General features: G+C 47.4%; 2 protein-coding genes across 2 annotated transcripts in view; one reads left to right on the forward strand and one right to left on the reverse strand.

Annotated features, from left to right (window-relative positions):
* The window catches only part of atp5pd (ATP synthase peripheral stalk subunit d), a 414,254-nt gene that overhangs the window by 220,981 nt on the left and 180,146 nt on the right, over window positions 1-13,127 (reverse strand). The gene's annotated exons all lie outside the window — the stretch shown is intronic.
* The window catches only part of LOC138756891 (proton channel OTOP3-like), a 43,545-nt gene continuing 36,314 nt past the window's right edge, over window positions 5,897-13,127 (forward strand). Inside the window, exons 1-2 of the mRNA XM_069923283.1 lie at window positions 5,897-6,039; window positions 7,071-7,228. Coding sequence (XP_069779384.1) covers window positions 5,897-6,039; window positions 7,071-7,228 — 301 coding nt within the window. The remainder of the gene's footprint in view (window positions 6,040-7,070; window positions 7,229-13,127) is intronic.

Below are 13,127 nucleotides of genomic sequence, written 5' to 3' on the forward strand. Positions count from 1 at the left end.
ATGCGGAAATGGGTGAGGCCATTTTGTGTGGGTTTTCACAGTAGAGAACATGTCTAACATACCAAAGAGAGATGGCGAGGTGAAGACCTTGATACAATCACCGTCACTATTGCTGAGCAAACTATTGGGTCTAAAGATAGATGAGTTCCCTGGACCTGATGTTCCTGACAGACTGGCTCTTTCAGGTGGCCAGAATACCCGGATGTAAAGCCGCATATTCTACCCATATACGGCTTTCGGGGTACCCACCTGAAAGAGCCTGACGCGTCTCCGAGGCACTCACCAACCCTCCACCGGGAGGGGTAATCTGCAGATTGGCAAAGTCCTTCGACGCACCTGAATGCAGCTGCCTGAAAGCGGCTGCTAAGGGTCAGGCTGATGACACTATCAGTCAGTGACCTAATTTTCCCTGCTGCCTGACACCCCTCTGCCACACGACCTGACAGCCCCCCCCCACTGCCCCTGCCCGACATCCCCTGCCAGCCGCTCTCTGCTGCTCAAAATGCAACATAGTAATGGCAGTCTTCCCTACCCATAAACCCCCATGTAGCTGGAACTGTGTGGGAAACAGAGAGGTTCCACCTGCGTGGGGAATTATGGGTAGGGAAGACCGCCATTGCTATGCCGCATATTTACGATGGGTGGCACCAGTCACCCTGCCTCCTTCAGAGGTGCCTCTGGAAAAACAGGCCCTTTCATGTGGGCTGTAGCAGCCTTTTAGTGCTGCCACCTGGAAGGTGAGTCTTCAGGCTGGGATCCACTCCTGCAGCCATCCTCAAGGCAGAGGATGCACCTGAAAGCGGCTAATGTCACACTACTGTTTAAAAAAGGAAGTAGGGAAAAGGCTGGAAATTACAGCTCAGTTAGCTTAACGTCTGCAGTCGAGAAAATGCCTGAAGAAATTGTGGACAGCTCGATAGAAACTCTTCCATCAGACAGATGCTGCATGGATTCAGGAAGGGCAGGCCATGTTCAACAAATTTACTGGGCAAGCCATCTAGTGGAGAGGCCATAGTTGATCTAATGAACTGACTCAGGTGACCATTTTAGTGACCACAACTCCCTGACCTTTAGCATGGCTATGGGCAAGGATAGCAGTGGACAACGTGAGAAAGTGTTTAATTGATTAAGGACTAATTATGATGGGATTAAGCAGGAACTTGGGAGAGTAAATTGGGTACCCATGTTCTCAGGGAAATGCACAACAGAAATGTGGACGGTGTTTAGGGACCACGGGCGCAGGGTCCTTGGATAGGTTTGTCCCACTGAGACAGGGAAGAGATGGTAGGCTAAGGAGCAATGATGCCCAGAGAGGTGGTCAGGGGGAAGAATAGATTCAGGATCATGAAGACAACAGACAGAAGAATTGTGCAATTACAGGTGCAAAGTTACTGTCGATTATAATTCCGTAAATAGTGCAAAGAAAGGTAAAAGGTGAGGTAGTGTCCATCAGTTCATTGTCCATTCAGAAATCGGATGGCAGAGGGGAAGAAGCTGTTTTTGTAACGTTGAGTGTGCGTCTTCAGGCTCCTGTACAGGTACACAATCCTTTATCCGGAACCCTTTGGGGACCACCCAAATTGTGCTACCATATCCACCCCCAACCCCTTCCAGTCATGCTGCTGTCTCCCTCCACCCCTCACCCACCAGACTCGCGGTGCCGATCTCTCACCCTCGCCTGCCCGACTTGCGCTGCCAGTCTTTCACCCTCGCCTGCCCAACTCGCGCTGCTGGCTCTCCCCCACTTGCCGGTTTTTGGAGCTTTCCGGATTTGAGATGTCCAGATAAAGGATTGTGTGCCTGTACCTCCATTTTAATGGTAACAGTGAGAAAAGGGCGTGGCCTGGGTGATGAGGTGTTCATAATGTTTGTACATGTATGGCTGGGCCGCCCCTTGCTGATTGTACCCGTGGCTCCTCCCCCCTTGATTCCCCTAATAAAGGTGGCAACGCCATAACCCCTCTCCCAGAACAAGCACGGGTCTTGGGTCAGCAACATGAGACGTGCCTCCTGTTTAAGGTAATAAAAGCCGATCAGTCAGGTAACTTTTAGCCTTTTGAGTTACTTGATAGTGCATCAGCGGGTCCTTGATGATAGAAGCTGCTTTCTTGAGGCTCTTAAAGATATCCTTAATGGGAGTGCAGCTAATGGCCATGATGGTCCTGGCCAACCCTCTGTAGCCTTTTCCTGTCCTGTGTATTGGCACCTCCATACCAGACATTGATGCAGCCAGTCAGAACGCTCTTCATGGTACACCTGTAGAAATTTGCAAGGGTCTTTGGTGACATACGAAATCTCCTCAAACTCCTATCAAAATATAGGCACTGGGTACCTTCTTCATCACAGCGTCAACACGATGATGCCAGGACAGATCGCAGCACAGTTGGCGTAACTTACAGCACCAGCGTTCGGGACTGTGGTTCAAATCCCACACTGTCTGTAAGGAGTTTGTACATTCTTCCTGTGTCTTCGTGGATTTTCCTGGGGGCAGGGTCTCCGGTTTCCTCCCGCTATTCAAGACGTACTGGGTTGTAGATTAATTGGGTGTAATTAGATGGCACGTACTTGTGGCTTGTCACCGTGCTGTATGTCCAAATGTAAAATAATACAATTTGAAAGATGTTGGAATCCAGGAATATTGAAGTTCTTTACCCTCTCCACTGCTGACTCCTCAATGAGGACTGGTTTGTGTTCTCCTGGTTTACCTCTCCTGAAGTCCACAATCCTTAGTTTTGCTAATGTTGTGGATGGTGGTTGTGGTGCCACCACTCTAGTTCACTCCTGTATGCTTCCTCATTGCCATCTGAGATTCTGACGACAACCGTGGTATCGTCGGAAAATTGTAAATGGCCTTTGAACTGTGCTTAGCCACACAGTTATGGGTGCAGACAGAGCAGAGGGTGGGCTAAACACACATCTTTGAGGGGAGCCTGTGTTGATCGTCAGTGCGGAGGAGATGTGGTTGCCGATCCGCACTTCCAGTGAGGATCCATTGCAGAGGGCGATATATGGGCCAGGGTTTGAAGCTCGCTGACTAGTACTGAAGGAATGATGGGGTTGAAGGCTGAGCTGTAATCAATGAAAAGCCGCCTGATGTAGGCATTGCATGATACTTAGGAAGCAAAAGCCAATAAGGACTCATGAGAATTATATGGTAACCAGGAAGGAACTTGAAAAAGGATTTAAGAGAGCCACAAGGGGGCAGAAGATCTTAGCAAGTAGATTAAGAAAATCCCTAAAGCATATAGCACATGATGTACAAAAAAATGTTGAGAATGAGGGTAGGACCATTTAGGGATAAAGGGTGGAACATGTGCCTGGGGGTAGGGGAGGACTTAAATGATACTTTGCTTCAGTATTCACCATAGATGGGGACTGCGATGAATGTGAGAACCGTACAGAACAGGCTGATGTGATGGAGCATGTTGAGGTTAAGAAAGAGGAAGTGCTGGATTAAAAATAATCAGATAGATGTCCTGGGTCCAGACAGGAAGTGAGGGAAGAGATCGCCATTGCGTCGGCAATTATCTTTGCGTCCTCCCTGTCCATGGTGTTGGGATTTGGGGGGGTGACTGGAGGATTGGAGAACGGCAAATGTGGTCCCCTTGTTCGACGAAAGTAAGAGGAAGAATCCTGGGAATTATAGACTAGTGAGTTTTACGTCATTGGTGGGCAAACTATTGGAGAGGCTTCTACAATGGCCTGAGCCTCCTTTTCCACAGATTCTGGAGCTCGTGGTCTTGAAACGTCCATGAGAAAAAGGCAACCAGTCTGCCCGCCTGATTGAGAGTAGCAGCCAAGGCTATGTCCAAAGCGTCACTTTCCACTTGGAAAGGTAGATTCTCGTCTATCGCATGCATGGCACCTTTCGCAATGTAACTTCGGAGGTAATTAAAAGCCATCTGGGGGAAAGTGGTGGCCTTTAAGAGATGACAAACCTTGTCAGTGTATTGAAGGACCCATTGGGCGTAATATGAGAAAAACCCCAGGCATCTCCTCAATGCCTTTGTGGTTCTGGGGAGGGGGGGAGGGGAAGTTCTAACAGGGGTGCATCCTATCAGGGTCAGGGCCAATGATGCCATTCTCCACCACGTAGTCAAGGATAGCCAGTTGTGTGTCCTGAATGCACATTTGTCAGAATTGTAGGTGAGATTCAGGGCTCTCACAGCATGGAGAAAACTCTGGAGATTCGCATCATGGTCTTCCACAGTTTAGCCACAGATGTTGATATTGTCAAGGTAGGGGAAGGTAGCCTTCAGCCCGTACTCATCCACCATCCTGTCCACCTGCCGTTTGAAAATAGACACCCCATTAGTAATACCGAAAAGGACCCCTCTGGATCTGATAGAGTCGACCGTTAGCCTCAAATGCGAGCGGTCCTTGGAAAGGATTGCAGTTGATGATAGGCAGCTTTCAGGTCGATGGTCGAATAGATCCGATACTGCGCGATATCGTTCACCATATCCGAAATGTGAGGGAGGGGGTATGCGTCCAGGAGTGTGTATCTTTTAATTGTTTGGCTATAGTCAATCACTAACCTGGACTTGTTTTCCCCCTTTACTACCACCACTTGCGCTCTCCACAGGTTGTCGCTGGATTTGATGATCCCTTCCTCCAGCAGGCACTGGGTCTCCGTCTTTATGAATTCCCTGTCTGCAGCGCTGTACCTCCTGCTTTTGGTGGTGATGGGCTTACAGTTGGCAGATAGGTTTGGGAACAGAGGTGGTGGGTCGATGTTCAGCGTGGAGAGGCTGCAAGCGGGTTCTGGTTTTGAGGGCCCTCCATTCCAAACCGTTACTGGGGGAAGGGGACCAGAAAATTCAAGGTCATGCTTTTAAGGTGACACAAGAAGTCCAGAGCCAACAATAATGGAGCACATAATTCATCTAAACTTACATGCGAAATTTACAAAATTTCCCCCCTTCAAATGACAGATGAACTGTACATTGTTTCTGTACCCACGCCGAATGGGACTGGGATATTAGGAAGATTCGGTAATTAGAGGGATACATTTTTACACAGTTTTTGAGTCTATGAAACTTTCTGTGGACCCTCTGTCAATCAGGCACTTGGTCAAATGCCCATTTACCTTCACCCACACCACTGAGTTCCTGAGCTGGTGAGGTCTATTCTGGTCGAGGACCACCAATACCAGGTCGCTGGAGATGCCATGTTCTTCCCTCAAGTGGCCCCCCTCTGTCTTGTGTCAACCTGTGCAGGTAAGATGGTGCCGATCTAGTGATGCGGCAAGATGGCCGCCGAACCTTTTCGCGCTGTTTCCGTAGGTGGCAGATTGCGCAGCAGCCGATCTCAGGTGAGTCCAACGCAGACGGCTTGGGGATGGAATCGGATCCAGCAGCGGTACAGGCTGTGGACTTCCCCGGACCTCCCTTCACGCAGCAGACCCTTGTCCAACGTCCCTTCTTCCCACAGTTGGAGCATGATGAGTCTTTGGCCAGGCAGCGGGCATGGGGGTGCTGTCCCTTGCCACAGGTAAAGCACTCATGGGCTTGCAAAGAGGCAGCCGTTAGAGCAGGGACCACTGTAACTGGAACAGCTGTCCTTGGAGGTGCTCACCTGAGAGCGCAAGTTCGCTGGTCATCAGGTTGTCGTTCTTATGAGACTGGCTTGTTCCAATGATTTGGCCAGCTTGACGTGGCTAGCGAGGTCCTTCCTTCCCGACTCAAGCAGTCACTGCCCCACATACCTCAAGAGGATCCCTGCGAATAGGGTGTCCCGGATATGTTCATCTTCCTGAACATGGACTGAGGCGGCCTCATACCTGCATTTCTTAGCCAGTGTCCACAGATCCAGCAGGTAGTTGTCAATCAACTCTCTGGGCTGTTGGCAGTGTAGGGTGAGCTGGTGCCTTGCTAGGACCTTGTTCGGAACCTTCATGTATCGGGCCTTCAGTGCCTCGATGGCGGCCTTGTACATCGGGCAGTCTCGGATAACTGCTTACCCCTTCGTCCCTACCCTTGAGATGAGCGCCAACCTTGGAAGCTCATCTGTATGGAAGACGTTTTCGGTCGCATTCAGGTAGGCCTGGAAGCAGTCTAACCAATATGCAAACTCCTCAGCTGCGTTGGGGACTGGGGGGTCTATCAGCAGCACTCTGGGCTTGAACAACGCCTCCAACCTTGTTTGTAAGCTAATAAAATTGCAGCGTAGATAAAAGCTCACAGTCGACTGGAGGGAGAACTAACACTTTTATTGCTTACAACACAGGTAGGGCTCACGAACAGACCAGAGGGGTTCAGGGTTTAGGTGGGAAACCAAGGTTATATACGGGATCCCGGGAGAGGAGCTAGGAGGCAGGACCAGTCATCAGTACAGGACACTTCTAATGAATCCCAGTTCACTCCACTTGGCTGCTTGGATTCAGAACTGGCTTGTCTGCAGAGGGCAAGGGGTCATAGTATATGGAATGTATTCTGCCTGGAGTTCTGCAGGGAGTTCTGGGATTCCTGCTCTTGGTGGTGTTTATGAAGAAATGAATGGGGTGGGTCAGTAAAGGTGCAGATGACACCAAGATTGGAGGTGTAGCGGATAGAGCAGAAGATGCTGGTTACAACAGGAAATGGACAGGTTGCAGAGTTGGATGGAAAAGTGGGAGATGGAATTCAACCTGGATAAGTGTGAAATGATCCACTTCGGAAGGCAGTAAAAACAAAATTAAATCACAAAATTCTGTAGTTGCCATGGTTGAAGTAAAAATAGAATTAAGATGCTGGAGAAACTCAGCAGGCCAAACAGTTTCCATTATGTAGCAAAGGCAAACATACATAACCAACGTTTTGGGGTTGAGCCCTTCATCAAGGTGTGAGAGAATGCTGGTAGGGGTCTGAACAAAAGAGGGGTATGGGGGGAGGGGTTGAGGCAAAGGAGGGAGGGGGCAGCAGCAATGAGGGGGAGGAGGGGTGGTTGGTTGGGTGGATGGAAGAATTGGAAGGACAGGAAAAGGAGGGGTGGATCTGGTGGAACACGGTACTTGTGGGCATGTCTGGGCATGTCCTCTCTGGGCTGAGCAGCCTGGCCTGTCTTCTGTACTTATAGCTCCTCCCCATAAGATCGCCTAATAGAGCCCTAGTCTCCTCCTTCATACCTGCCTTGGACGTGAACCAGCACCATGTAGAGGCATGTCTGGGTCTTCTGATCAACAAAGCCTTTGACTGCTTGCTTCGTGTCTGCGAGTGGCCTTTGATCGCATTACAAGGGGAAAGAGACGGTGAGCGGGTTTAGTGGAAAGCAGTGAAGTCAATGTTAATGTCATCTGGCTGGAGGGTGCCTGTAGTGAACTGGGATACATTAGAAATGTGCTGTACTGATGAATGATCGCGCCTCCCAGCTCCTCCCCTGTGGGCCTGTATATAACCCTGATTTCCCACCTAAACCCTGAACCCCTCTGAAGCCTGTTCATGAACACTACCTGTGTTGTAAGCTAATAAAAGTGTTAGTTCTCATTCCAGTCGAGTGCGAGCTTTTATCTATGCTACAATTTTATTAGCTTACAAACAAGAATGGAGGCATTGCTCAAGGCCAGTGTGCTGCTAATAGACCCCCAGTCCCCCAACGTGACTGAGGAGTTTGCATATTGGCTAGACTGCTTCCAGGCTTTTCTGAACAAGACCAGGGACGTCTTCCATACAGACGAGCTTCCAAGGTCGGCGTTCATCTCAAGGGTAGGGACGAAGGGGTACGTAGTCGTCCGAAACTGCCCAATGCAGGAGGCTGCCGTTGAAGCGCTGAAGGCCCGCTATATGAAGGCCCTGATCAAGGTCCTAGTGAGGCACCAGCTCGCCCTATGCCACCAACAGCCCGAAGAGTCGATTGACAACTATCTGATGGATCTACGGACGCTGGCTAAGAAATGCAGACATGAGGCCACTTCGGGCCACCTCTGGGAAGATGAATAGATCCAGGTCACCCTAATTGCAGGGGTCCGCTCGAGCCACGTGGGGCAGTGTGTGCTCGAGTTGGGAAGGAAGAACCTCACTAGCCATGTTGAGCTGGCCAAATCATTGGAACAGGCCAGTCTCGAGAACGACGACCTCAAGACCAGCGAACTCACACTCTCGGGTGAGTACCTCCAAGGAATGGCTGCTCCTGCTACGGTGGCCCTTGCTTAATGGCTGCCACTTCCCGACCCTGGGAGTGCTTTATCTACAGCAAGGGACAGCACCCCCATGCCCGCTGTCCGGCCAAAGACTCGGCGTGCTCTAGCTGTGGGAAAAGGGACATTGGGCGAGGGTCTGCTGCGCAAAGTGAGGTCCAGGCAAGTTCACGGCCTGTACTGCTGCTGGATCTGATTCCAGCCCCAAACCGTCTGCGCCGGACTCACCTGAGATTACCTGCTGCGCAATCTGCCACCTATGGAAATGGCGCGAAAAGGCTTGGCGGCCATCTTGCCGCACCACTAGGTCAGCACCATCTTACCTGCAAAAGTCAGGATGGAGGGGAGCCACTCGAGGGAAGAACACATCATCTCCGTCGACCTGGCATCGCTGGTCCTCAACCAGAATAGACCTCACCAGCTCAGCAACTCAATGGTGAAGGTAAATGGGCATTCGACCAAGTGTCTGATTGACACAGGGTCCACTTAAAGTTTCATAGACTCACAGACTGTGTGAAAATATAACTTAAAAATGTATCCCTCTAATTTCCAAATCTTCCTAGCGACCCAGTCCCATTCGGCGCGAGTACAGAACCAACATTTCAGGCTTGAGCCCTTCATCAAGGTATGACAAAGGGCTCAAGCCCGAAACATCAGTTATACATCTTCACCTTTGCTACATAAAGGGCACTGTTTGACCTGCTGAGTTTCTCCAATATTGTGTTTTTACTTGAAGCAAACAAATACTGGATGACTGGGTGGATCAGAATGGAGAACCATGCTCCACAGAGATTGACCACGTCTGATACGTGGAGTTAGCTGGGTTAGTGGTTGTATTAGGGACTACTGGATCAGGTAACATGCAGTGCAGTGAGTGGGTCTCTACACTTTGAAGCTGGACATGGGTGGTGTCCCAACATGAAAGAAACACAACAGTTGCAGATGTGGAATCGTGAGTACAGGAAAGACAGCTGGAGGAACTTAGTGGGTCAGACAGATCTGGGTAGGAATGATCAGTCAATGCTTCAGGTCCAAACCCTTTAGCAATACTGAGATAGAAGGGGCCCAGAGGTGATGGAGTACATGACAGAAAATATGAGTGGTGGAGAGCCAGGTAGAGTGAGAGACCACCGAGGAAGTGAGGAGGGGGTGGGGGTGGGAATAGAAAAGTTAGAGAGAGAGATAAAAATAGGTACAGGAGTAGGTAAACAAATGGAAGCAGTGGAATCAGATGGGGTGGGTGATACCTAACATTGGAAAAATCTCATTACTTCACAGGATCTCCCCATGACCACCTCCAACCTGGCAGTTCCCTCACCTCCCATCACCCAGTTCTATCTCCCACCCAATTCTGTTGATGAAATTCCTTCCATCTGATGGAAGAACTTCCCTCTCTCTCTGATGGAAAATCCTCTCTGATGAAAATCTCCCTCTCTCTGATGGAAGATCTTCCCTCTCTGATGGAAAATTACCCCTCTTTCTGATTAAGATCTCCCTCTCTGTTATGGAAGAGCCTGCCTCCCTCTGATGGGATCTTGCATCTCTCTGTTAGAAACACCCACCTCTCTGATGGAAATGTCTCTCCCTCTGTTAGAAACTTGCCTCTCTCCGATGGAAACCTCCCTCTGTCTGATGGTGAACTTGCCTCTTCCTGATGGAAATTTTCCTCTTTCTGATGGAAATGTTACATTTCAGATTTATTGTCACAGGGTCTGTTATGAGCCCAGATGACCCCAAAATCCAGCAGCAATAGATATTCACCAAGACAAATGGTTACTTAAACAAAAGTTGTTTTTAATTATCTTTAGACATGAAAATAGAATCAAACTTTAACTTATCACTATTGACTTACTTAACCTAACTTAACCTCCTTCTAATTCTAAGCGCACATGTATGTAATGTGTGTGTAAGTTCAGAAAAGTTCTTTAATTCACAGTCTAATCTCACTTCTCATTCCTCCAAGTTCACTGGTTGCAGGTAATTCTTATACTGTGCACAGAATTTCCCCAGGCTTTGATGCTTGAAAGGTAAATGGTTACCTCTCAGGAAGGTTCTTGTTGGGTTTCAGAGAGAGATTTGTGGTATGATGGACACCCAGCCACCTCAGTGTCTTGCTGACAAAACTTGCCCCCTTCAGGGTTTTCCAGATGATAACCTCTTTCTTTCAGGTCACCTTTTTGCCTTTTTGTTTCCTTATTCCAAGTGAAACATTAGACAGCCAATCCTCTCCTCTTGCATGAACAACACGGGCTTTGACCAGGCTGAATCAAGCACTTACAACCCATCTTCCACATGGGGTTTTCCATAAGCTTGCCAGCTTGTCTTGTTCCAGTCCCAGCTGCTTCTGCTGGCTGTAACACTCTGGAAGTGATCTCTCTCTCTCTCTCTCTCTCTCTCTCTCTCTCTCTCTCTCTCTCTCTCTCTCTCTCTCCGAGAGAAAGCCTGTTTGATTCTCTCTGCTTCCAAAACCACATGACCTTCTTACTCTAGACAATCTGCGGCTCCATCAAGATCTTTCATCTGTTGCCTTTTGTAAACAACAATCCATTAGTGAAGTCTCTTGGGCACTCTCCAAAGCTCTTGCAAAAGCTGTGGAGCTGATCTGTCTAGCAGTAGCAGAGCTCCAGTATTTCAAATAAGATCTGTTTTAAAATGTTTGTATGTAACCTATTCTAACAAACCTTTCCCAATTTATGTCCCAAAAACATATTTTTATACTCTGTCACAGTACATACATGACATCTCCTGCAGCAGGCAGAATATCTACTTATCCGTAGTGCAAAAACCCATACTGAAGAAAAGATGCATACGCAAAAGAGAAATGTAAGCAAAGAAAGAAATATAAAGAAGAAAATCAGAAAAATCAGTAAAATATTCAGTAATAAATAATGTGCAAAGAGTCCTTAAATGAGTCTCTGATTGGAGGAGTCATGTGATGGAGTAGTGGCCGCTAAGGTAAAACCAGACCTCTCCAGAAAAGAAGAAAAAAAGTTAAGAAAAGACAAAGTTTAATAAATGCAAAATATAAGAAATAAAAGATAAAGTTGCAGAGAAGAGAAAGAAAATGGCACCTAAGAAGGAAAAAGTAAAAACAATGGGAAAAAGAGAAGAAAAGACATCGGAAAAGGAAGGAGAAGGCCTTACCTGCATGAAGGAACAGGGAGCCGTGGTGGAGAAGAGTGCCCAATCTCCAAAGTTGGTGACGGCCCCACGGAGTCACAACCCCCCGACTGGTGGACTGCAAAAATGGCTCTCTGAGCCAAACAAAAGTGTGCAACTGTGCACATGTGAGGAGTCGTGCGTGCGCAGTGCGCGAGCTAAGGAGAAGGAAAACATTGACGGGAGCGGTCTCAGCCAAGGAGCCACCACGGCGCAACCAGCTGAGGGACGCCCGACACCAGGGCTCTCAGCTGGAAGATGAGGAAAGCGGCAGGAGAGGGAGTGAAGTGCCAGGTGAGAAAGAAAGTCGACAGGGTGAACGGCAAGAAGAGCAGCTGCAGGAAGCCCGACAGATGAGCAGCACAGAAGGGGAGGACCAACAGCAAGAGGCCCAGCAAGAAGAGGCCTGACAAAGTGATACAAGCAACTCATCAGGAAAATCAGAAGAGATACAGATACAAAGAAGAGAAGAAGACACAAACACAGGTACAGACACAGAATAGGAAGAAGACGACCAAGATCTTCACAGAGAAATAGAAGGTAAAACAGATGGACAGAATATAGATAAAGCTTTTTTTGAAGAACAAATGAGATCATTAAAAGAATGGTTGTCATTAGAATTTAGTGCAATTAAAAGAAAAATTAAAAGAACAGAAGATAAAATGCAAAGTTTAGAACTAGTCATGACAGAAATAGGGAAAAGAGTAGAAAATGTGGAAGAGCGGGAAACGGCTGTAGAAATGGAAGTAAATGACTTAAGAGGAAAATTAGAAGAAAGTGATAAAAAATTAAAGAGACACAAGAGTTGTTATCTCAGAAAACTGATATGTTGGAAAATTATAGTAGGCGAAACAACATAAAAATAATGGGCCTGAAGGAGGATGAAGAAGGCACAGACATGAAGGAATTTATAAAAGAATGGATCCCGAAGGTCCTGGGAATGACAGAAATGCAGGAAGGAATGGAAATAGAAAGGGCACACAGAGCATTAGCTCCGAAACCACAGGCACATCAAAAACCAAGATCCATCTTAGTAAAATTTTTGAGATACACGACAAGAGAAAATATACTGGAGTAGGCAAGGAATAAAATTAGAGAAGACAATAAACCATTGGAATACAAGAGTCAAAAAAATTTTTTTTACCCAGACATAAGTTTTGAACTCTTAAAGAAGAGGAAGGAGTTTAATACAGCAAAATTGGATTCTATGGAAAAAAGGTTACAAATTCATATTAAGACATCCAGCTGTGCTTAAAATATTTATTCCTGGGGAGCAAAAATTACTGTTCTCAGATCCGGAGGAAGCACAAGAATTCGCAGAACAGAAGGAGTGATGAAGAGATGTAATAAGAATGAAGAACAGCGATAAAATATATATAAAGATGTAAAAACAATGTATATGTAAAGAACTAAAGAAGGGAAAGAGAAGGGAAGGAAGGGGAAAAAAGGGAGAACTTTGTTATATGTGTAAAAAAAATGTTTTCTGAGGGGGTTGGGGGGGAGAGAATAACCGTCACTGCGAAATCAGTTGACGCTTGTGAGCAGGCTCGCAATCCAAATGGAAAGGGGAGTTGTGGTTGCCCGGCAAGGGATAAGGGGCAACTCAGAGGGAGGGGGTATTTGGGGTTAAGGGAATATTGGTGTGGGAGTTGTGGGAGTATTTTATGTTTTAAACGTGTTGTCATACATTGAGTTTAAAAAGGGAAAACTGAGAGATGAAAATGGGGAAAAGGGGGTGGTGGTGGTGAGGAAGCAGAAATGAGGTGTAAACAGGATATGAGATGGCCATGTTGAACTATATGACTATAAACATTAATGGAATACATAACCAAATTAAAAGGAAGAGGCTATTAAA

Source organism: Narcine bancroftii, chromosome 3 (assembly GCF_036971445.1).
Source record: "Narcine bancroftii isolate sNarBan1 chromosome 3, sNarBan1.hap1, whole genome shotgun sequence".
Taxonomy (NCBI): Eukaryota; Metazoa; Chordata; class Chondrichthyes; order Torpediniformes; family Narcinidae; genus Narcine; species Narcine bancroftii.